We start from the raw sequence: 22639 nt of genomic DNA on the forward strand, positions 1-22639 counted from the left end.
GGTTAAAAACAAATTGCAGGATTGATGTCAAACCTGCTAATCCCACAGATGAATGCCAGTATCTAGCAGAATTCACCAGCTGTGCTATATCCATAGTGCAAAACAAAGAGACCCGAAAGAATGAGTGCCTTTCTTAAAATGTAAAAACAAATCAAAATTGAAAGAGCCTTTATGACGTTACCTCATTAACAGGGCAAAAACTATTTTGATTTCAACAATTTATGCCCTATTCATACTGCTGGAAGTGATCAGAAGACAAATATATTTCCCCTTTACTCAATATCTGATTTGCTGGGAATCAATGAAACCTGCACGTGGGGAGCAAAGTGCTGGCTTTCAAAGGTAAAATCTCCAGTGCAATTCACTACAAGCTTGCAAATTCCAAACTCAATTTACACAGCATTTTTAGCATTGATTTGTGCCATTCAGTTTCACACAATTTAATCTAGAGATTGCATACTCTGTTATTTTGAGAGAGGAAGGAAAGGAAAGCAAACCCACAGGGAGACAAGACTGACTCCAGTGAGGGAGACAGACCGGAAATGAGGGAGAGAAAAGCAGAAATGGGCTAAATCAAATAAGAGATGTGAGCAACATCGACCACTTGCATTTCCATAGTACTCTTCATGTAAGATAATGCCTTAAAGAGTGCTGCACAGTGGCAATTGGACACTGAGCAAGGCAGAAGGGACAGGTGGCCATAAGCAGTCAAAAAGGTAGGTTTTCAGATGGGACTTGGATAGATAAGGGGTGATGAGGGAGCAAACAGAAGGACTGAGGCAGGGAGTGCAGAGATTACAGACATAGTGGCTGAAGGCACAGCCACTGAGTGTGTTTCAGAGTGGTTGGGGGATGTGCAGCAGGCCCTTGTTACAACAATAACAAGATTACATTTGTATAGCGCCTTTCACGTCGGGAGGACGTCCCAAGGCGCTGGACAGTACAGCATTTCAGACCCGAGCTGGGGTCAGTGGGGGCTAAGGGAGCTGGCTGATGGCAAGGTCGAAGAGGAGGGTCTTGAGGCGGGACATGAAGAAGGCTAAGGAGGGTGCGAGGCGGAGTGACCTGGGGATGGATTTCCAGAGGTTGGGGGCAGAGTGGCTGAAGGCTCTCCCGCCAATGGTGGGGCGGGTGGGTCGGGGGATGTGGAGCAGGCCAGAGCCGGCTGAGCGGAGGAAACGAGCGGGTTGGTAGGGGGATAGGAGGTCGCAGAGGTAGGGTGGGGCGAGGCCATGGAGGGCTTTGTATGTGAAGACCAGGATCTTGAACTGGATCCTCTGAAGGATAGTGAGCCAGTGGAGTCGGACTGTTAGCTGAGCAAAGGGAGCCAGCAGGAGTGGAGTATGAACAGGTCAGAGAGGGAGAGGAGTGGCAGAGCAGTGCCAGAGAGTGAAGAGATTTGTATGTGAAGGTGAGCAACTCTTATGTTTCAAAAAATCATTATCACATCAATGGCCGAGGTTCAAAACAGTCCCTTAATAATAATAATCCTTGCATTTGATATAGCGCTTTTCACGTCGGGAGGACGTCCCAAAGCGCTTCACAGAACACACTGTAAAGTGAATTGACTGTATATTTGTGGGCGAACGCGGCAGCCAATTGCGCACAGCAATGTCCCACAAACAGTCGTAGATTGAAAATGACCAATTTATTATTGTTTTTGGTTTTGGAGGGATTATTATTAGGCTCTGTGTGGAGTAAGGAAACTTGCCCAAGGTTTCGCCCTCTGCCTGGAATTGAACTCAGGTCTCTCACTTGCAAAGCGAGTGCTCTAACCACTGAGCTACAGGACAGTGTCACTTAATTTGAGGTCACTCAGACATCTTCCACCATTGAATGATGGACTCCAGAATTTCAATCGTTTCACTTTAGACAAGTGACAAATTTGGGGAGGTGGAGGGTGGGGAGCATTTACCCACTAGGAAATGGGTCCAAAAAAAGATATTTTAAACGTTACAAGAAGTATAAATTTATAAGTTATAAGAACATTTTCACTTGCTCTGTGGAGGTTGGAATCTGTGGCGTCTGCAAGTATTTACTAATTTTCTCTGATAGGAACAGAAGAAAGAACACTGCAGATTCAAACTCCAATTGGCTTATGGAGGTGGAAACCATGGACAGAACAGCTGGCTTGCAGGAGATCACCGGTGAAGGTGCCTTGTTACAAGCACAGCTGTTGTAAAAGATCCCCCACTCAAATAATGTCTAATAATTTACAAATCAGTTAAGTGTGCAAACAGGATTCTCAATTAAAAACTACCCAGCCAACACAGAAAACTTACATTTTGCCGCTCGCAGAGCTGATGTAGATAAGCTCTGCCTCCAACAATCACTATCTGAGTGTTTCGGGGATTGCTAAGATAGGCATCCAGCTGTCGTTGCCGTGAACGATACCAGCAAATGTAGAAGAAGATTTTGACGATAATAAATATTATCACTATTCTGTGGGGAGTGAAAGAAAATTCATTAATAGGAAACATCCACCCTCTGCTTTACAGTACGCCTGCCCGTCAAATTACAAAATATTGGTTATAAAAGAAAAATCAACTCATTTTTATAAAACCATACTAACCACAGAAGTATTGGCATTATATATACACAGTCTATTTACTTGATTAGCAATAAATAAATAGAATTAATAAGCAAGGAATATTCAGTTTTAACTAGGGAGGTGGCATATATCAGGTTTCGTTGCAATTAATTAATGCCTTTTGTTCCCCCAAAATGTTTCAAAGATGCAATCGTGATGTGAAAGTACATTTTCACACACCCACCAGTATTTGAGATTTTGTGGCACTGAAAATAAATGTCTCGACTATTACATTCCCTCTTTCAAACACACAAAATCTACCTTGACAAAACTGTTCCGCCAAATTTTCACTGAATGGGGAAGTAAAAAAAAGACCAAGAAAGATCACCCAAAAACATTTCCTCACTTGGTCTCAACTCTCCTGAATACAACGATACCTGAAGGATAAGAGGAATTGTGGGGTCACGATTTCTCAGACGTTGATGGGGTAAGGTCTCAAATTCAGAAAGGCAAATACATGTTTATATTTTTAAACTACTTTACACAGAGTGGCTATAGGAAGTTGTATTTCGAACGGACCACCTAAGGAGGCAAATTGGGTCTATAAACTCGAGAAGAAATTAAATAGCTGTTTGGCAAAGAAATCATTCGGGGAATATGAGAGGAAATTGTGCACGATTTTGTTTTAAATTTGAGATGGACCACAATGCTCTTTTCTGGTTCTGTACATTCCTTTATAACACATACAACATTGCTTAATCTCTAACTTGTCTGCGAGAAAAATGCAGATAATCTCAGAACCCATACGCGTTATATGTTGACTGTTCAGCTCTTTGGGACGTGTGCCCAAAGCATTCAATGTGCCCAAAGCATAAGCATACTAAATGGAAATCAGATTGCTTTAAATTTGGATACAAACTCCTTTGCCCTGCTTTGTATATCTCAAAGTTTGTGGACTAGGCAGTACTAAATGGCCTTGTATGGTTCCCGTTTAGAAATACTAATTTCACCCTCAGATCTTCTAAAGATCAGGTCAATTTGCTGCTGCTGCTTTTTAATTGCTAAATACAATAGTCAGATATCGGAGGAATGAGGGTCGAACAGTAGGTGCAGGGATTCCCTTCCAGTGTCCTTTGGGAACTTGTGGAATAATTGCTCGAATGCAGACATTTACAACATTTTAGTTAACCAGGCCCTTTTTCATTTTCCTGGGAAAATCCATTGAACCTGCCTTTCCTGTGCATAAGTGCCTTTTTCCACCTCTTTTTGCATTTCCTCCACCTGACTTTCCGACTATTGGTCCCTACTCAGAAATGTAACTATACAGCTTATTGATTTCACTCATTTATATTTGATGGAAAATAAGTCATGGTAATACATGTGAAGAATTGGACACTCATTTTTTACATTAACCACTAAAGGACGACTAGTATTTCCATAATGGCAATCACACGTACTCCAAACGTGAATTTCAAGGTTACCTGTCACTTGAGCGCTCATTTGCTTGGCCACTGGATGTTGAACTAAGGAAGAACACAAACTTGGGACTGAAAAGGCGAGATGTCATCCAACTGGCCCAACTCAATCTCAACTGGGCATCACCTAACCAGCCTGCTTTAAAAGGGAATGGGTTCATGCAATGAATCAGCCAGAAACCCATTATAGCACCAGAGATTTACAAACACAGAAGAAGGACATTCGGCCCATCGTGTCTGTGCTGGATGGGTAAGTTTGTAAAATTCACTCTGAAAAATTGTAATTCGATATATACATGCTTGTAAACAAAATATTTGCAAACTATGGGGAAAGAGCAGGGTTGTGAGACTAACTGGATAGCTCTTTAAAAGAGTTAGTACAAGCACGATGGGCCGAATGGCTTCCTTCTGTGCTGTAAGATTGATTCCATGAAAAGCTGTTGGTATGAAAACAGATTCAGTGTGAAGGAAAACCAAGCAAACAGGTAGGATAACACACCTACATTCATCGAGGCATGGCTAACCATAGTCCAATTGTTTACATGCAGCAGTTTAGCCCAGTTAGCCTGTTTGATTATCAGAACATGAAGTTTTGGCAAAATAATCTCTTTCAAATCTGCACATCCTCAAGTCCTTCAGCAGAATCAATCTAGGAGTAGTTCAAACTATTTGTATTGTTATTTTTAAGTCTGAATTTAATCCTAATATGGATTCTTTCCAGAGAAAATGTGTGCTATGGATATTAGATTTTAAAACCCAAAATTATCTGGCACAGTCCCGATTTGATTTAACATACTTACATGTACCAATAGAGTTCCATGATTTATTCAAACGAAGTTACTTCTCATTAGTGCAGATCAGATGCTGTAAAAAAAGAAAATAGAAACTCAGATGCATAGGCACAGTACTCAAATCAATAATAATAGAATAATAGAAACACTGGGGATAATGTTCACTACAACAGAACAGCACATCCCCCGAAGGATGCTTACCTATTTCAAGAAACTACTACGCACAGGTTAGCAAAAGGTAGCCAAGGGTTAGGGATCCCAGAGTGTGCCCTTGGGTACTTCTGAAGTTTAACCATTGGGATCTCTGTCTAGCTAGCTTCCTGCTGCTTGTCCAGTTGGGATCATCCTACCCATTAGGGCTTGAGCTTGCATGATTAACAGGAGCCAAGTGAAGCACTTTGAGATGTCCACCTGATGTCAAGACCGCTATACCAGATGCAAACATTGTTATTATTAGGATTGGCCAATCAATAAAATTGAATGAATGAAACACTAGACAATCTACCAGATCACAAGTGGAAATAGGCAAAATAATATTTTGCTTTCTCACTGGACAGCATTTCCACAAGTTTGATTGGTGTTTGGTTTTTAAAAAAATGTTTTGGGAAGTGGGGGTGGATGACTTCAAACATATAATATGCATTTCCCCATCGTATTTTTACTTTCATGCAACACATTTAGCTGTCCTTGCATTTGATATAGAGCTTTTCACATCGTGTCGGCTTCCCAATTGCTTCACAAGATATATTGTGCCGTGGAGAGACTGCATAATCGTAGGCAATCGCACCAGCCCAATTGCACACAGCAATGTCCCCGTGACCAATTATTTTTTTTATTTGCAGGATTGCTGGCCAGAACAACAACCCAACAACAAAATTACATTTGTGTAGCGCCTTACACGTCGGGAGCACGTCCCAAGTCGCTAGACAGTTAAGTGTTTCGGACCTGAGCTGGAGGTCGGGGTTGAGGAGAGTGGAGGGCAGGGGGGAAGCAGGATGATCGAAAGCACGTTCAAAGAGGAGGGTCTTGAGATGGATCCTGAAGGAGGAAAGTGAGGGGGCGAGGCGGAGGGACTGCGGGATGGAGTTCCAGAGGGTAGGGGCAGGATGGCAGAAGACCCGCCCACCAATGGTGGGGTGGGCGAGGCAGGGGACGTGAAGCAGGCCAGAGCCCACTGAGCGGAGGGAGTGGGCAGCATGGTAAGGGGTTAGGAGGTCTCAGAGGTAGGGGGAGCAAGGCCATGGGGGGCTTTGAAGGTGAGGACCAGGATCTTGAACTGTATCCTCTGTGTGATGGGAAGCCAATGGAGTCGGGCAAGGATGAGAGTGACAGGATCACGGAGCCTGGTGTGGGAGAGGACTTGGGCTGCAGAGTTCTGGATGATCTGCAGCCTACGGAGGGAGGAGTTGGGGAGGCCAACAAGCAGGGAGTTTGTATAATCAAACCTGGATGTTATGAATGTGTGTATGAGGATTTTGGCAGTCTGCGGTGTAAGACGGTGGCGGAGCCGGGCGATGTTGTGGAGGTGGGGGAAGGCAGAGCAGGTCATGGCATGGATGTGGGGTAGAAAGGATAGTTGAGGGTCAAACAAGACCCCAAGGTTCCGGACTGGCTCAGTGAGGTGGAGTGTGCAACCATGGATGGTGATGCTGTCAGCGCCTGAGTTGTGGAGGCGCTGACGGGAGCCAATCAGGAGAGCCTCGGTCTTGTTGACTTTCAACTGAGGAAAGTTAGCTCTCATCCAGGACTTGATGTCCGACAGACATTCTGTCAGCACAGCAGTGGTCCTGGAGTCAAGGATGGAGGCAGAGAGGTACAGTTGGGTGTCATCAAGAGGGAGCATCTAGATATTGAAGAAGAGGACCATGGACAGAGCCCCAAGGAATGCCGCACAAGACGGTTCGGGGGCCAAAAGAGAAACCGTTTGTAGAGATGAAGTGGAGGCGGTGTGAGAGGTAGAATCTGAATCAGTCAAGGACAGGGCCGTGAAGGTTGAGGTGAGAGGAGAGGCAATGGATGAGGATAAAGTGGTCAAAGGTGTCAAAGGCAGCAGAGAGGTCGAGGAGGACCAGGAGGCAGAGGGAGCCCTGGTTGCAGATGGACAGAATGTCATTTGAAACTTTGACAAGTGCTGGGTGGCACGGAAACCTGATTGGAGGGGTTTGTGAAGAAAGTGGCATGAGGGGAAGGAGCGAAGCTGGGAAGCAACAACGTGTTCCAGGATGTTGGAGAGGAAAGGGAGGTAGGAGATGGGGCAGTAGTTTCAGAGCAGGAATGGGTCCAGGGAGGGGGTTTTAAGGATAGTGATGATGACCATTTTTAAAGGAGTGGGAAAAATGCCAGTGGACAGGGAGAGGTTTATGATGTCTGTGAGTAGAGGGGCAAGGAGGTGGAGCTGGGAGATAATGAAACGAGTAGGAATGGGGTTGAGGGTGCAGGTGGTTGGTTTCACGTGGGTTATAGTGGTGATAAGAGAGTGGGAGACAGGTTTGAAGGTGTGGAGGGAGGGATGGGTAGGGCCTGGGGTGAGAGGGAGAGATGTGGAGAGGGTGGTAGACAGAAGGGCAGAGGCAGCTGAGCGAATCCCCTCGACTTTGGATTCGAGCAAGTCCAGTATAGCCTCGCAATTGGAATTGGAGGTGAGGATAGGTGAGGAGTGAGAGGGTGGGCAGAGGAGTCGATTGGTGATGGAGAAGAGGAGCTTGGGGTTGTCCTTGGCCTCCAAAATTGTCTTGGAGCAGAACTCGGCGGAGGCGAGGGAGGAGCAATAAGATTTGATAGGTCCAGCCAGATCTGTTGATGGATTGTTAGGTTTGATTTAAGCCAGGTGTTTTCAGCGACACCCACCTCTGCTTTAAGGGAGTGGAGGCGGCTGGTGTACCATGGTGACTTTCGTGTGTAAGAGATGTTTTGGGAAGTTATGTGGAGCAAGGGAATCGAGAGTGGTGAAGAGGGAGCTGTGGAGAAAAATGACTGAGGAATAGGTCATTGCAGGAGGAAGCCCAGAGGAGAAGGAGTTCAGATGACTTCAAGGCAGCCGAGAGGGAGGGGGAGAGATTTTTTTCCAGGGGCGGTCGGAGATGAAGGTGGGTTGGGTGGCAATGGGAAGAAAAATTGAAGAGTTGAGAGAGATGAAGTGATGGTCCGTGATTCCTTTGTCAATGATGGTGAGGTCATAGACGGTGAGGCCCCGAGTGATCACTAGGTCGAGGGGGTGACCGCGGATAATAATAATAATAATCCTTGCATTTGATATAACGCTTTTCACTTCGGGAGGACGTCCCAAAGCGCTTCACAGAACACACTGTAAAGTGAATTGACTGCATATTTGTGGGCGAACGCGGCAGCCAATTGCACACAGCAGTGTCCCACAAACAGTCGTAGATTGAAAATGACCAATTTTTTTTATTATTGTTTTTGGAGAGATTATTATTAGACGTGTGGAGTAAGGAAACCTGCCCAAGGTTTCGCCCTGCCTGGAATTGAACTCAGGTCTCTTGCTTGCAAAGCGAGTGCTCTAACCATGGGTGGATGTGGGTGGAGGAGTGGATTTGGAGGGAGAGGTTGAGGGAGGAGATAAGGGAGGAGAAGGCAGCAGAAGTAGAGCAGGAGGAGGTGAAGTGAAGGTTGAAATCACCGTGGATGAGGAGGCGTTCAGAGGAGAGGGAAGATAGGAGGGTGGAGATGTTGGGGAGGAAAGTGGGGGAGGGCTTGGGGGAGCGATAACTAAGGAGAATTTTGAGGGAAAGGTTGGAGGGGGTGATAAAGGGTAAGTAGCTCAAAGGAGGGAAAGGTTCCAGAGGAGTAAGGGGATAGGCTGAGCAGGAGACCAGGAGAGCCACCCACTAGTTAGGTGGAAGGTGTAGCCAGGTGGTGTTGCCTCTATCAGGGGGAAGGTGTCGTCTGGAATGATCCAGGTTTCAGTGAGGGAGAGAATGTCGATGTTTTCGTCGACAATGAGGTTTGGGATGATGAGTGTTTTGTTGGAGAGGGAGCGGACATTTTGTAGGCCGATGCAGAAGGGACAGTTGATGGCAGAGTGTGGGGGCGAGGGGGGGAGAGTAGAGGATTGACAGGGAGGGTGGGGATGTGGATGAGGGAGGAGAGATTGGCCCCAGTGGTCAGGGACCGATGAGCCTTGCGGCAAGAGTAGGGGATAGAGCAGTCAGTGTGGCTGCTGGTGGACAGCCAGCTGCGACTCCCACGATGGGCCCGACGGAGGATTCACAGGCTGGAGCAGAGGGAGGCTATGGGACGGTCGAGCAGGGATAAGAGTCGGTGAGGGCGGTGGGAGAGGAGGACCGAGCCGGAGTAATGGAGAGGAGAGGGACATAGGTGGGAGCATTATGGGGAAGCAGCTCAGGTTGGTGGCGGCAGCCAAAATGCGCACTCCGAGACTAAGAGCAAATGGGGGTTCAAACGGGGGTCCGAGCAAATCGGAACACCAGTAGATGGTTCAGATGTCCTGGTCAACAATCCCACAAATAAATCTCACTTCCTTCTCTTTGAATAGTGCCATGGGATGTTTAATGTCCACCTGAATAGGCAGACAGGACCTCGGTTTAACATCTCATCTGAAGGATGGCACTTCTAACAATGCAACACGCCCCAGCACTGCATTAGAGTGTCTGCTTAGCCTATGCGAGTTTAAGTCCTGATGTGGTGATTGAACCCACAACCTTCCGACTCAGATGCCAGGGTGCGACCACTGAGCTCGGCTGACACACTAGTTACCGCACTACATGACTGAACAAAAGGAATTTCCATCATGCAAGCTGAATGCAACAATATCGCCAGGGTTCAAGACAGAAACATTCTCATCCGCTTTCGCTATGTAAACGACAACTTTGCGGCAAAACAGCCAAGGTTACCCTGATCCCACACTGTTCCCAGATTAAATCTACTGCAGTTTGATAGAATAATGAGTCAGCAGCTGATCCATAGGAATAACTGATCTGGCAACAGTGGAAACATGTTGCAGGTTGACAACAGGCAAAGAAATGTGGGAGGATATGAAATGGAGGGATGGAGGCCACAGCAAGTAGGTTTAATCAAATGTACTAACCATGTTATTTTAACTTTTCTTTAATAAAATTATACAATGAGACTCGCAAGGCAACAAAGTCAACAGCCTGCATCAGATCATAGACAGGCATTGATCTTTGAGGCGTTATCAACGTGAGCGCTAAGAAAAAGCCTTCTCACTATAAAGAAAACAAAGACACTTTTCTATCAATTTTTACTATAAATAGTACAATCAACAAGCACAAGTACAGCATAACTCTGGACTCACTGATAGCTTTGCCATAAAAATACATTGATCACATCATTGCAGTTCAAAGTAACTTCAGTTTGAACAGTGACTTGGATATTTGTGCCTAATTGAAACTGAACTACAATAGTGTCTTGTATATATTTAGTGTAAAAATCCTCATGAAATAAAACCTATTATATAGAATACAAGATCACCTTGAAAGGCAGCAGCAGATGTCAGTTCAGGTTATTACTAAACAAATTGAGCTTTGCCTTTGGTTTATAACGCAATTAGACTGGCTTAATGTTTTACTAACTGCTTGGCTATTGGAACAACCCATTGAACTGGATACAGTAAAGCATAGAATTATTAACTGCTGCTGGTACAAGACTGTATAAAAAAAATAATAGAAATACTTTAGTGGACATTATAGAAAACAATAAATATTTTTAGTGGGCAATGTGCCTTATGGGCACCAATGATCTCTCTCAAGAAATGGAAAGCAGCTGGGTCCAATTTTCAGTTAGCAACAAAATTGTAATCAATATATGGAACCCCGCTTAGGAGCAGAGGATTGCACAAAATTAATAAGAATGCTATGATCTAAGAAGCAAAACAGAAATATGATAAATAAAGAAAACTTTCAAAATGTATGAGAACAGGTCTTTTTAAAATAAACAGTCAAAACTGTGTGTGCATGGTGTGTGTGTGCATATATAAAAATATCTCCATGTGCAGTCAACAGTAATTCCATTACTTCTGGGACAAGTTTGGAAAATATTTTCCAAATTTCTCACACCGTCCTGTTAATCAGCTAAAGTCTTAAGATATTCCATGGTCACTATCCGAAAGACAATGGCCAAGACCTTTCACATGTTGAATTGAATCAGTACTTTGAAGCGTCCCAGATGACACTTCGATCAAAGATTTTTTTCCTAGTGGTGGGAGACAGCTGAAACTGTTTTTATCAAGAATCTTCTCAAGAAAGGGTATGACCGGTCTGAAGGTCAAAACAACAACAACAAAATTACATTTATAGAGCGCCTTTCACGTTGGGAGGACATCCCAAAGCGCTGATCAGTTCAGGTGTCGGGGCCCGAGCATGGGGGAAGGGGGGGTGTAGGGGTGAGGGATGGCGGAGAGGTGGGAGGGAGACTGAAGGCACGGTCGAAGAGAAGGGTTCTTGAGACCAGCTTTGAAGGAGGCAAGGGAGGAAGCGAGGCGAAGGGACCGTGGAATGGAGTTCCACAGTGTGGGGGCAGAGAGGCTGAAAGCCCGGCCACCGATGGTCGGGCGGGAGGCATGGAGCAGACCGGAGCACGCTGAACGGAGGGAGCGGGCAGGTTGGTAGGGAACAGAACAAGAGAGAGAACAAAATGCCGGATTATTTCTTTGTTTGTGTACTCCTCAAATGAAGTTCATAACATCATTCATGTAGCTTCGTAAATTCCTTCAGTGAGACTAGTCAATAGGATTAATTATTCCATCTTTAAGGGAAGCTGCATCATTACTCAATGATAAATTTATCAAATGCTTTCAAAAATGCCCAAACGTCAGTTCACCAGCGTACTGAACTCTGTACAAGGCACAATACAAAGGCCACAACTGTATTACTGCAGGATATTCAGCAGTCCACACAAGATCAACTGTTCAGGCAAAATATTTTCTTTATCCTATATACTTTGCCACAAGTTAAAACATTTACTGAAAATACATGAGATAAATAGACAGCAAAAAACAGACCACACTATTACCAACTATATATTGTGTTTATTCAACATCTCAAAAGCTGCAACTAATGTTACACTGTAATGCCATTACTTTTTTGAGGTCATAGAAATTGGTAAGATATGTGAACCCTCGAGTAAGTGCATAGTGTGTGGGCTGACACTCCAATACAGAGCTGGGAGAGTGCTGCAATTTCAGAGATGATGTTGTTTGGATGAGCGACATTAAAGCTGAGTCTCATCTGTCTGTTCACATGGATTTTACAGATCCCTTGACACTAATCAGAAAAGAGAAGTCTCTCTTAATGTCCTGACGAACAATTCTCCAGAAAAAAATGATTTATTCATTTCACAGCTGTTTGTGGGACGTTTCAGCACCTTGGGACATCCTGCTGATGTGAAAGGCGCTATGTAAATGCAATTTGTTGTTGATGTTGCTGTGCAAGAGCTGGTGTATCATCATATTACAACCATATTAAGGGCTCTGAATTAACCGTGAAGATGATGCTTTACTCAGCAGTGCTTTGACAGTGTGCATCGACCTGGTTCCCATGCCAGTCTGTCTAAAACCCTTGATGAGATTTGAGTCTCCATCCATTTTAACAAATCAATAGATTCTAATCCACAGTAATTTACAGAATGTTTGCTGAATCCCATTTACTTTACCTGGCCAACAATCCCATCATATAAATTGGTCATTCATTTAACTGCTTTGTGGGATACAATGTGTGCAGCAAATGGCTGCCACATTTGCCTACAAATAGCCAGTACACTTGACATCAATCTCCCGTGAAACACTTTGAGATGTTTTAACAGAATGGGCGCTTTTTATCAAATAAAAATGCAATGACCTCAGTTTAATACCTCATCCGACAGATGGCACGTGCGACAATGTAGCTTCCTCAGTACTGCACTGGTTGTTAGCTCGCCCTACAACAACAACAACTTGGATTTATATAGCGCCCTCCATGCCAGAGGGATTTGAAGACAAGAGTGAGGATCTTGAAATCGATCCTCTCTGGAATAGGCAGCCAGTGCAGTCTGGCAAGGACTGGAGCGATCGGGAAGCAAAGTTTGGTGCGGGTGAGAATGCGGGCGGCAGAGTTTTGAATGATTTGGATTTTATGGATGGTAGTGGATGGGAGACCGGCGAGGAGGGCATTGGAGTAGTCCAGCCGAGAAGTGACAAAGGCATGGACCAGGGTTTCAGCGGCTTTTGGGGAGAGGTATTGGTGGAGACAGGCGATGCGTCGGAGGTGGTAGAAGGCGGTGCTGGTGATGGACCAGATGTGGGGGAGGAAGGATAATTGGAGGTCGAACCTGACACCTAGGTTGCGAATGGGTTTGGAGAGTTTTAGGGGGAGGTCGGGTAGGTGGAGGAGGTGAGAGCCGTGAGATTTTAGACATTGACGAGAGCCAAAGAGTATGGCTTCCGTCTTATCAACGTTCAGCTGAAGGAAGTTTGCACTCATCCAGCCCCTGAGATCTGACAGGCAGGCTGACACAACATCAGGGGACTGGGGGTCGCAAAGAGAAATGGAAAAATAGAGTTGGGTGTCATCTGCATACATGTGGAAATGTACCCCATGTCTACAGATGACATCCCGAAGAGGGAGCATATTGATTAGAAAGAGGAGGGGGCCAAGAATGGATCCTTGGGGTAGCCCGTAGGTGACCGGGTGAGAACGGGAGGAGAAGCCGTTTGTGCAGATGTACTGCTGGCGGTTTGTGAGGTAGGACTCGAACCAGGCGAGTGCGGTCACACTGAGGTGGATGAAGGAAGAAAGGCGGTGGAGGGTGGCGTGATCGACTGTGTCGAACGCGGCGGAGAGGTCCAGGAGGACAAGGAGGGAGAGGGAGCCTTGGTCACAGATAGAGAGGATGTCATTTGTGACTTTCACAAGCGCAGTCTCTGTACTGTGGGCAGAGCGGAAACCGGACTGGAGGGGTTCGAAGAGGAAGTGGGAGGAGAGGTGTGCGCAGAGTTGGTTGGCAACAACGCGTTCTAGAACTTTTGAGAGGAAGGGCAGGTTAGAAATAGGGCGGTAGTGGCCGGGGTTTGAGGGATCTAGGGAGGGTTTTTTGAGGAGGGGGGTGATGACAGCAGTAGCTCACCCTAGACTGTGAGCTAAAGTCCCAATGTGGGGCTTAAATCCAAAAAAAGTTACAGCTCCCCAATGGTCCACTGGATAAGGCTATGCTCAATGTGGCAGAGGGGCAGAAAATGGTTTATAACAACTAGTATACAGTTGGATATGCTGAGGTGGATCTCCTCCAAGTAGAAAATTAATGAAATCTCAACCCAATGTTAAAGCTTCAGCAATGATAATAATAACTCATACTTCATGTACTTTGACTTGAGGCTGACATCACAAACCGCTTCACAGGATATACTGTAAAGTGAAGTGACTGTGTATTTTGGGGGCGAATACAGCCACTGAGTCAATTCTGATGAGCAAACATCTGGTGTGTAAAGTCTAACTTATTTCTAGAATTAAAGAAATGTAGAATATTCCACCAGTGACCAAACCTTCCATCATGAAACTGTGGGTTGCTACCAAGAGTGGTGGTGCATCAGTCTTCTTTTGGGGGAAAAAGGAACAAATATTAAAATATCCACTGATGTCTATTTCAATAGAGTTTCGTAAAGAGAAATGCAAGTCTTTTTCATCTCAATTTTCCTAATTCATCAGAGATAATAATAATACTTGCATTTGATGTAATACCTTATCACGACTTTGAGATGTCTCAAAACATTTCACTGAATATATTGAAAAAGTGAATTGACTATATTTTCTGGGGGAAAAGCGGCAGCCAATTGCACACAGCAGCGTCCCACAAACAGTCGTGGATTGAGTGATTATATTATTTTAAATTAATATTAAAGATTTAATAAATATATTAAAGAGATATTAACGTATATCAGTGCCTAACAACAGCCTTCAGTACAACAACGTAATCTCATGACAGAGACCAACTATGGAAAGGTTTGGTTAATAAACAATGCTTTTCCAAGATTAGGTTCAAAATTAGATAAGAACTAGAAATCTAACCACTTTTACAATGACAACCTGACCTCTACAATAATACCGAGGGAATAAAGTAAAGCAACATTGAGGGAGCAGTTCAAGTCTTGCTTTAGTCTAGAAAGGAAGTGGAAAAGAAGAGGGGGAATGATGGAAAAGATGGTTAGACTACATATTATCCGTATTTTCAGTGTAGTGAAGCCACCATTCACATCTGTACAATTAGATAAAAGGGATGCAACAAGATGAGGAAAAAACGGGAGCAAGAAAATAATGTATGATCTTTGATTGCGTCAGAAAATTTGTCATTGCTATAACTTAAGGAGAATGAAGAAGTGATCCTCTTTGAAGAGAAGTTTCCTGTTAAGTGTCAAATGAGCAATACACTGTTAGGTTGTGTCAAACTTTCATATTATCAGGAATCCTCAGAGAAATTGTAAATAACTGAAAAGTGACTGGATCAAAAGCTAAAACCTAGACTACGAATACTTGGCTTTTAGACTAGGAATACTTTTAGACTAGGAATACGGCTGTAATTGGCTGTAATTAAGACTAAAATATTGTATGTCATACCAAAATTAAGAATATTTTGAACTAGAAAAACTGGCTTAATTTTTATCTGCAAATTCAATTAAAACTTACTTAGCCGGGTTTTATCCCTGGTCCCTGCTGAGCCAGCCTGGTACTACAACTGACCTCATTGTCTCTGGGTTGGTAGGAGACAAATCTGCCAAGTTTCCAATTCTTATTCAGTTATCCAGATTGGAAAGTATACTTGTGTGAAAATCAGGTGAAAGCAGGATTAGACTCCAACTAAGATCCTCTTCCCCACAGCCTCTTCCCGTTCCCTAAAAGCTGATGCCTTCACCTTCACAGTTCTAGACTTGCATGAAGGTTGGCCACTTGGGCCATGTACCTGTGGCCGATGACAAGGACCCACAGCTTTGAGGAGTCGGGTAGAAAGTTTGCACTAATCAAGTCCTTATGTTTTCTATCAGATCCAAATTGTAACTGACACTTTTGGTAAAATCTCCACTGATGATTTAATAAACAATGTAATGTAGCATAGGTTGACAACAGCACTCTTGTGAATACACAGATAATCCTCATTAAGCAAGAAACAAGGAAGCTCTTCCCAAGCAGTTATGAATTTCCTGCATACACAAGCTATTTGTGTTGCCTAAAACAACACTGCACAACACACCAACTACATCTGAAGTGCAAAAATCCAGCCTGGCTTTTAATGTTGCATGTAAGACTATTCTGTGTTTGATTCTATAGTCTATAGAATTATTTCTTAAAAAGATATCTTTAGATTAGGTTTTAGGACAGAGAACCAACCAAACCTCCCTTGCTCCTTATTATTGGTCTTCAAAGTCCAACTTACCCTCCTCTTCAATGATGATAATTTAAGTATTCCCGCAATAGTGCAAGAACAATTTGCATTTATATAGCAACTTTCATGTGGGATAGTGTCACGGGACACTGAACAATGACAGTGTTTGATGCTTTTTTGCTACACTGGGGATTCCATTCATGTGGTCAGTAAAGGAGGAACTGCACTATTAAGATACTGAAGAGTCCCTTTAAAAAATATGTGCAATCTGTTTGAACTCGGTGCTGACTCTACAAGCATTAGTTAGGGTTAAGACCCTTAATCAAGTGCATAAGGAACATGATTTCTCAGCTGTCTCTACAACCTGTACCCCTCCCCTAACACATTTCGACCCAGTCTCCCCTTGTCCCTCTCCATTAAAAATATGAAACAGGAAATCATACAATAAGTCATTGGTGCATTTGGTTTAATTTCTCCGAGTCAGTCCTTGGTGAAGGACCAGCCCGTCAGACACTTTAGAGAGGTCAGTCATTTTATTTCTCCTGCAAATACACTATAACTAGGCTCTACTGTAAAATCCCATAGAGCACTTTGAGACATTGAGACAGGCGCCTTGAGATCAAGAAGACCGTTACTCACTGCATGCGAGGTCTGTGGAACTGAAAACACATGGAATAAGCTTTAAATTCGTCAGGCCTTTGAAAAGCTCAACATGAACTCAGGAAATGAGTAATGTAAAACTGGATGTAAATTATACTTTGGAAAAGATTAAGTATTCATCTTTTAATAGTAGGAATTGCTAATCAGGGTGGGGTTACAGCTTTTCATCAGATAAATCTTACCATCTTTAGTGGAATTAATTCTCCTGTGGACATGATTGAACCTCCTAGTTGTTGACATAGGGAATGTTTTGCCACCTATTTGTATTTAGCAAGTTGATTCAATTTTAAAGGTTTAATGTTTAGTCAGTGGTTTTGTCACATGTTAACTGGGCCAAGCTCAGCATGCAGTTTATTAAATTGTAAGTTTGTTTTTATTCCAGAGGATTATCTAGTTTTTTTGTTAAAACTATGCAGTGCATTTGAATCTACGATTTCACTTTATGTGCATTGCATAAAGTATTTGCCTGATTTTTAATACAATGCATCTCTGCATTTATTTCTTGGACCTCTAGCATTATCCCACTTTTGACTGACATTCATGTATTCCAGATATTCATTTTTTCCTTCATCTGAAAATCTCAATTTACATAATGTTGCCCAGATTTTGCACAGCAACTTTATAAGCACTTGGATTTAATGGGGACTGAGTTGTTTGGGGACTGAGCCATCCAGTTTGGCTCCTCTCCTACCTCAAGTTATTTTGTATTTTCTTCTTGTGATTTAGTGCTTTTTCTGAGTGTTTGTAGTGGCTGTTCTTTCTGCTGTTAAAACATGACCAATTTTACAATTCTTTTGGTCTTGAATGTGTACAATTTTGGCATATGTATCAACACTTCGTATTATATTAGTTCAAAAGATGAAAAGTTTATATTTGGAAAGGGCTTGTGTGGTGCCAAAGTAGAATTGATGCCATACATTGTGTTATTGCTGAGGTAGAACTTGGTCAGGCATCAAATTAAAAGCAGTTGACAACGAGAAGGGCAGCAACTCTCCGCCACTAAGATTTGTTTGTGTAGGGGTGTGACACATCAATGACTTATGAAACTAACTTTGAAACTATCTTATACAAACTCAAACTGCAGAAAGTTGGTTTGAATTTCTGTTAAGTATCTGAACAGTGAAACTACTAACGTGGAATTATATTGGTTGGTTTTGAGTAGAGTGTCTTCTGCTTCTTGTAATGGTTAAGAGCAAGCATCAAATTCAGTTAGGCGAGGGGGACTCTGGTAAACAAGAATCAGTGAAATAAACAGTATGTTTTTGCAAGGAAAGAGTTGGGAGACTCACATGTGTGGTCCCAATGCAGCACTGAACTTCAGTGAGATTCCCACTCAGTTACAAGCACAAATTGCTGTAGATTAGAAAACAGTCTATCCAGACTAGCAATAATAGTTAATGGTTCCATTTAAGCTATATTACAATTTACATTCTAAACCTTTGTTAAAACAAAAAACAATCAACTATAGTCATCTCCCTCGGCTTTTGACTTCCAACTCTTTACCAAAACACTCATGGTACTCGAGATTCATTTCTTCACCCATAGGTTTCAGAATCATTCTTTCTGAACCCTTCTCCACCTCATCACACAGTTATAATAATAATCCTCTCAAAGTGCTTCACCAGATATACTATAAAGTGGATTGACTGTATTTTGTGGGCGAAACACAGCAGCCAGTTTGAGTACAGCAACGTTCCACACTGCATTCAATAAAAAAAATAGAGGTCTGCCTTGGATCATTATCAGCAATGTGACGGTTACACAAGCTCAGAAATGCTAAACTACTAAATTTGGATTTTGTTGGCCAAAATATTGCCGCTTCTTGCTGGAAAACACATTTTGGGCTACAAAGTGCATCTGAACAGAGAATACCAGGAACATCACATAGGGTCAGAGCGGAGTTCTTCCTAATTAATGCATGTTTGACAACAAATGCCCTAATGTGAGTACTTGGGTAAAAAAAATATAGCTCCACGTCCAAGAAGTTGAAAAAAAATCACAGGCATCATGATGGGAGTATCCAGTTTGTGATACTGTACTGGCCTCAATGTATGAAGAATGTAACACTGAACAGGAAACGAGCCAGGAAACTATGATTGATTACAAACTGCAAGAAACAATTTGCAAAAAATCTCAAGGCAGAAAGTATTTGTGTTGAACAAGTTATACAAGTTGATTCGATTTGGAAGGCTGAATAGTTATTCAATGTTTTGTCACAAATTAACCGGGTTTGAGATCAAGTCTCGGTGCTCCCTTGGACTTTCCTATCACCCGCCGTAAAACTCACTTTGGTTTTCCAAATAAACAATCATTTTCAGGCGGAGGTCAAAGGTAGAGATGGGGAAAGAGTAGAATATTCCCCACTGAGTATAGAATTTTAAAAATGGAATTAGATATACTTAAAATAATTTCTGTTTATGTTGGAGGTGGGGGCAGTGTAGGGAAATGCAGAGAACAAATGACCAATACAGTGATGCTATAATAATTCAACAACAGAGAAAAACTTGTCACCTTTCTTAGCTTTTACTAAACATGCTCATAAACACGAGGAAGAAAAACATCTATCGTCTCCAGAGAGGATGAGGAACCCATTTGTTGTGATGGTGAGTCATCGTCGCACTGTGCTGTCAGGACAATCGCATCTAAGTTGCAGCGATAACCTCTGGACTGCAGATCGTTTTGGATCGAGTGACTGATGATCAGGCTCCTTTACTGTTGGTGTGCCACATTAAATGAATCTGAGCCAGTGTCGTTGAATCATAAAGGCTGAGAAACACTGTCCTGAAGCCTACATCTGAAATATTGCTTAATGCAGCTTTATACCCGGGGAGTTCAAAGGCAGTGGCATCAACTTACATTTTTAAAAAAATAAAATGTTTATTATTTAACAGATTGTTGTTGACACTGAAATTTAGCTGCTCCATTCAAAGAATCATATGAAAACATAAGTTTGTTTTAAGGAACAGAGATCACAATAAAGATTGTGTATTCTAAATTTTCTTTGGTGAATGTATTACACTGTTCTTTTTAAAGTACACAAACATTAACCTGGCGTTTCTGTAAAGGGCCAAAAAGCTCTCAAAGGGAAAGTTTAAACCCACAATGAATTCTAATCATAAGAGGGTAAGATACATTATAAATGGTATTTTAAGACTTCACTGGTTACCTCAAATAGCTGCTGCAGCTTTTGTTCCTTTTCATCATTGAGCAGCACTGCAGAGTAGAGAGGGTTTTAAACTAGTGTGCTTAGCTTTTGATCTCAATGTAGGCAGCCTTGAGCCAGATCCATGTAAGGGCCTGGAGTAAAGGAAACCTCATGAAATACCTTCGTCAAAGCACTTTTTTTTTGCATCTCCTGCCAGCCAACTAACGTACGTACATCTGCGTAATAATCTAGGAGCTGCCTACTCAATCTAATTGGAATGCTTCAGAGAGAGAGAGAGAGAGAGAGAGGGTGGGGGAAGGGAGAAAGGCAATAACTTTGGATTGAAGCAACAATTACATATCCAGAAAATAGTTTTATACAAGTTAAACGTTACTTTGCAGAAAGTTAATATTTCACATGACATCTGCTAAAGCATTATTATGACATTATTATTATGACATTGATTCATTCTCACATTCTCCAATAAGCCCATTCCACTCTTTTTAAAAAAAAGGTTCCCATCATCTGACCTATTCATACAACCGCCCGTGACCTACAAGCGTTTGATTACCATCTTCATGTACAGTAAAGATTATATTACTGCAAAATATTATAGTCAACCGATTTCAGGAGATTAGTTTGTTTGTGTACGCACATTGAGTCACAAATCAACAATGAGTCATTATTCACACACGTACCAAACGATCTGGTGCAGTGTAGCACTGAAGGTCAAGTATAATAGTGAATACATTATCAATTACAATGCACAACATTTCTACATGTAGCTTTTCTTCCCCCTCTCTCCCGGTGAGATCACCAGAAACTCTGTTTCTAAAACAGTGTAGATGAATCTTATTCCAAGCCTCCATAAGGTAACCACCAAAAAATGGACAAGAACCAGGTAATATTAAACAAGTGAACCATATTATCCACTTATGTAAAAGAACCCCTAAAGCTTCACTCGTTTCCCCCTAATGAATCACCACTTTAAAACATTGATGAGTTAGATCTCCAGTCCACTTTACAGTCTGTGAAGCGCTTTGAGACGTCTAGAAGACGTGAAAAGCGCTATATCAAATGCAAGGATTATTATTATATTACACTTGCGGGTGAAATGCGGCACCATTTCTTCTAAGAGGGAGAATCTCAACATTTTAAAAATAGACATGCTTTGGTAAGGTGATTGAGGAACAAAGTCATAATATGTATAATAATAATAATCCTTGCATTTGATATAGCACTTTTCACAACATCTAGACATAATATAATAATCCTTGGATATAGTGCATTATCACATCGTCGAGACGACTCAAGGAAATTCACATGATTGTATAGTGACTGTGTACTTCAGTGCGGCAGCCAATTTGCCACACACAACCATGAAGTGAATAACCAATTTTATGGGGGATTGTTGGCCAGCACACTGGGAGAAAATCCCTTCTTTTTTCAAACAGCGGCATGGAAATTTCATTTTATTTTTATTCCGCATGAACAGGCAGACGGGACCTTAGTTTAACGTCTCATCTGAAGGAAGCACTTCCAACAATGCAGTGTACTCCCAGCACTGCACTGAAGTGGCAGTCCAGAACCATGCGAGTTCAAAGTCCCAAAGTAGGGCTTGAACTCACAACCTTCTGACTCAGAGGTGAGAGTGCTACCAACTGAGCACCTTCCTTCAGAATATTACTTTCTCTAAAGCAATCCGGACAGTTTATGGATCTTTACCAACACGAATAGGTAGAAAGGAGATGGGAGTCACTTTTTATGCTGCTGTATTTTTATCTAATTTCCTGGAATTTAATAAAATATGACTCACCTCTTTTAACAGGGTTTACCCCATGTTCCCCAAAGGGAACACACCACTCACTTCAAAACAGAAATGGGAAGACGGTAAGTACAGATGGAAACTCCATTTTTTAAAGCATACACCCAATTTAGTAAAGTAAAATGATTGAAGAAATTCAAGGAAACTGTTGTGTGTATTTTGGAGATGAAACAAACCTAAGTACATTATGTTTGAATGAATGTACACAATGCAAAGTCTCAACACTTAGAGTTATAAAATATACACCCTATCTTTGGAGCACTATTACAAATCTGACTAGAAGGCATCAGTTGCTTTTCAGTTTCACAAAGGATTACTTTAAAGTCAACAAAATCGCCATGACTCGATACATTCACCCACAAAATACACAGTCAACCCACTTTACAGTATATCCTGTGAAGCGCTGTGCAATGTCCTGACGATGTGATAAGGTGCTATATCAAATGCAAGGATTATTATTATTTAACATTATTCACAATTTTTAAGCAAATACTTGACAGCAAATACTTATAAATACAGGTCGAATGCCGAGGGTTACTCGAGTCAAAAGCAGGTCCTCACTAACATGATTTTTAAATGAAATTCAACTCGATCTTAAAGTAGCTATTTCACAAACTAGAAAACCGAATGGCTCACTGTTCAATAAATGTGTAAGCTTGAGAATTTATTTAAATCCAGGACGTTGGCTAAAGGTACTGCAGCGATAAAAGATGACACCAAACCCCTTCTACCTTTCTGTGATGGTACAGATCCATAAACTGTTCAGATCGCCTAAGAGAAAATAAAGGCAATGGCAACACATTGTTTCAGTTCTTCTTTCTTAACGTTATTTCTAAAGTTGTCGTCAACTCTAACAAAAGGAAAGTTCAA

At 42.3% G+C, this 22639-nt stretch overlaps 1 protein-coding gene across 2 annotated transcripts in view; it reads right to left on the minus strand.

Annotated features, from left to right (window-relative positions):
- si:dkey-118j18.2 overlaps positions 1-22639 on the minus strand; it is a 35005-nt gene that overhangs the window by 8940 nt on the left and 3426 nt on the right. For both annotated transcript variants that reach the window (XM_007889682.2, XM_007889679.2), the window contains exons 2-3: positions 4806-4869; positions 2283-2442 (exon numbers count right to left, since the gene is read on the minus strand). In XM_007889682.2, the coding sequence (XP_007887873.1) occupies positions 2283-2442; positions 4806-4825 (180 nt within the window). In that variant the 5' untranslated portion in view covers positions 4826-4869. The remainder of the gene's footprint in view (positions 1-2282; positions 2443-4805; positions 4870-22639) is intronic.

This window comes from Callorhinchus milii, unplaced genomic scaffold (genome assembly GCF_018977255.1).
Source record: "Callorhinchus milii isolate IMCB2004 unplaced genomic scaffold, IMCB_Cmil_1.0 Scaffold2, whole genome shotgun sequence".
NCBI classification, from domain to species: Eukaryota; Metazoa; Chordata; class Chondrichthyes; order Chimaeriformes; family Callorhinchidae; genus Callorhinchus; species Callorhinchus milii.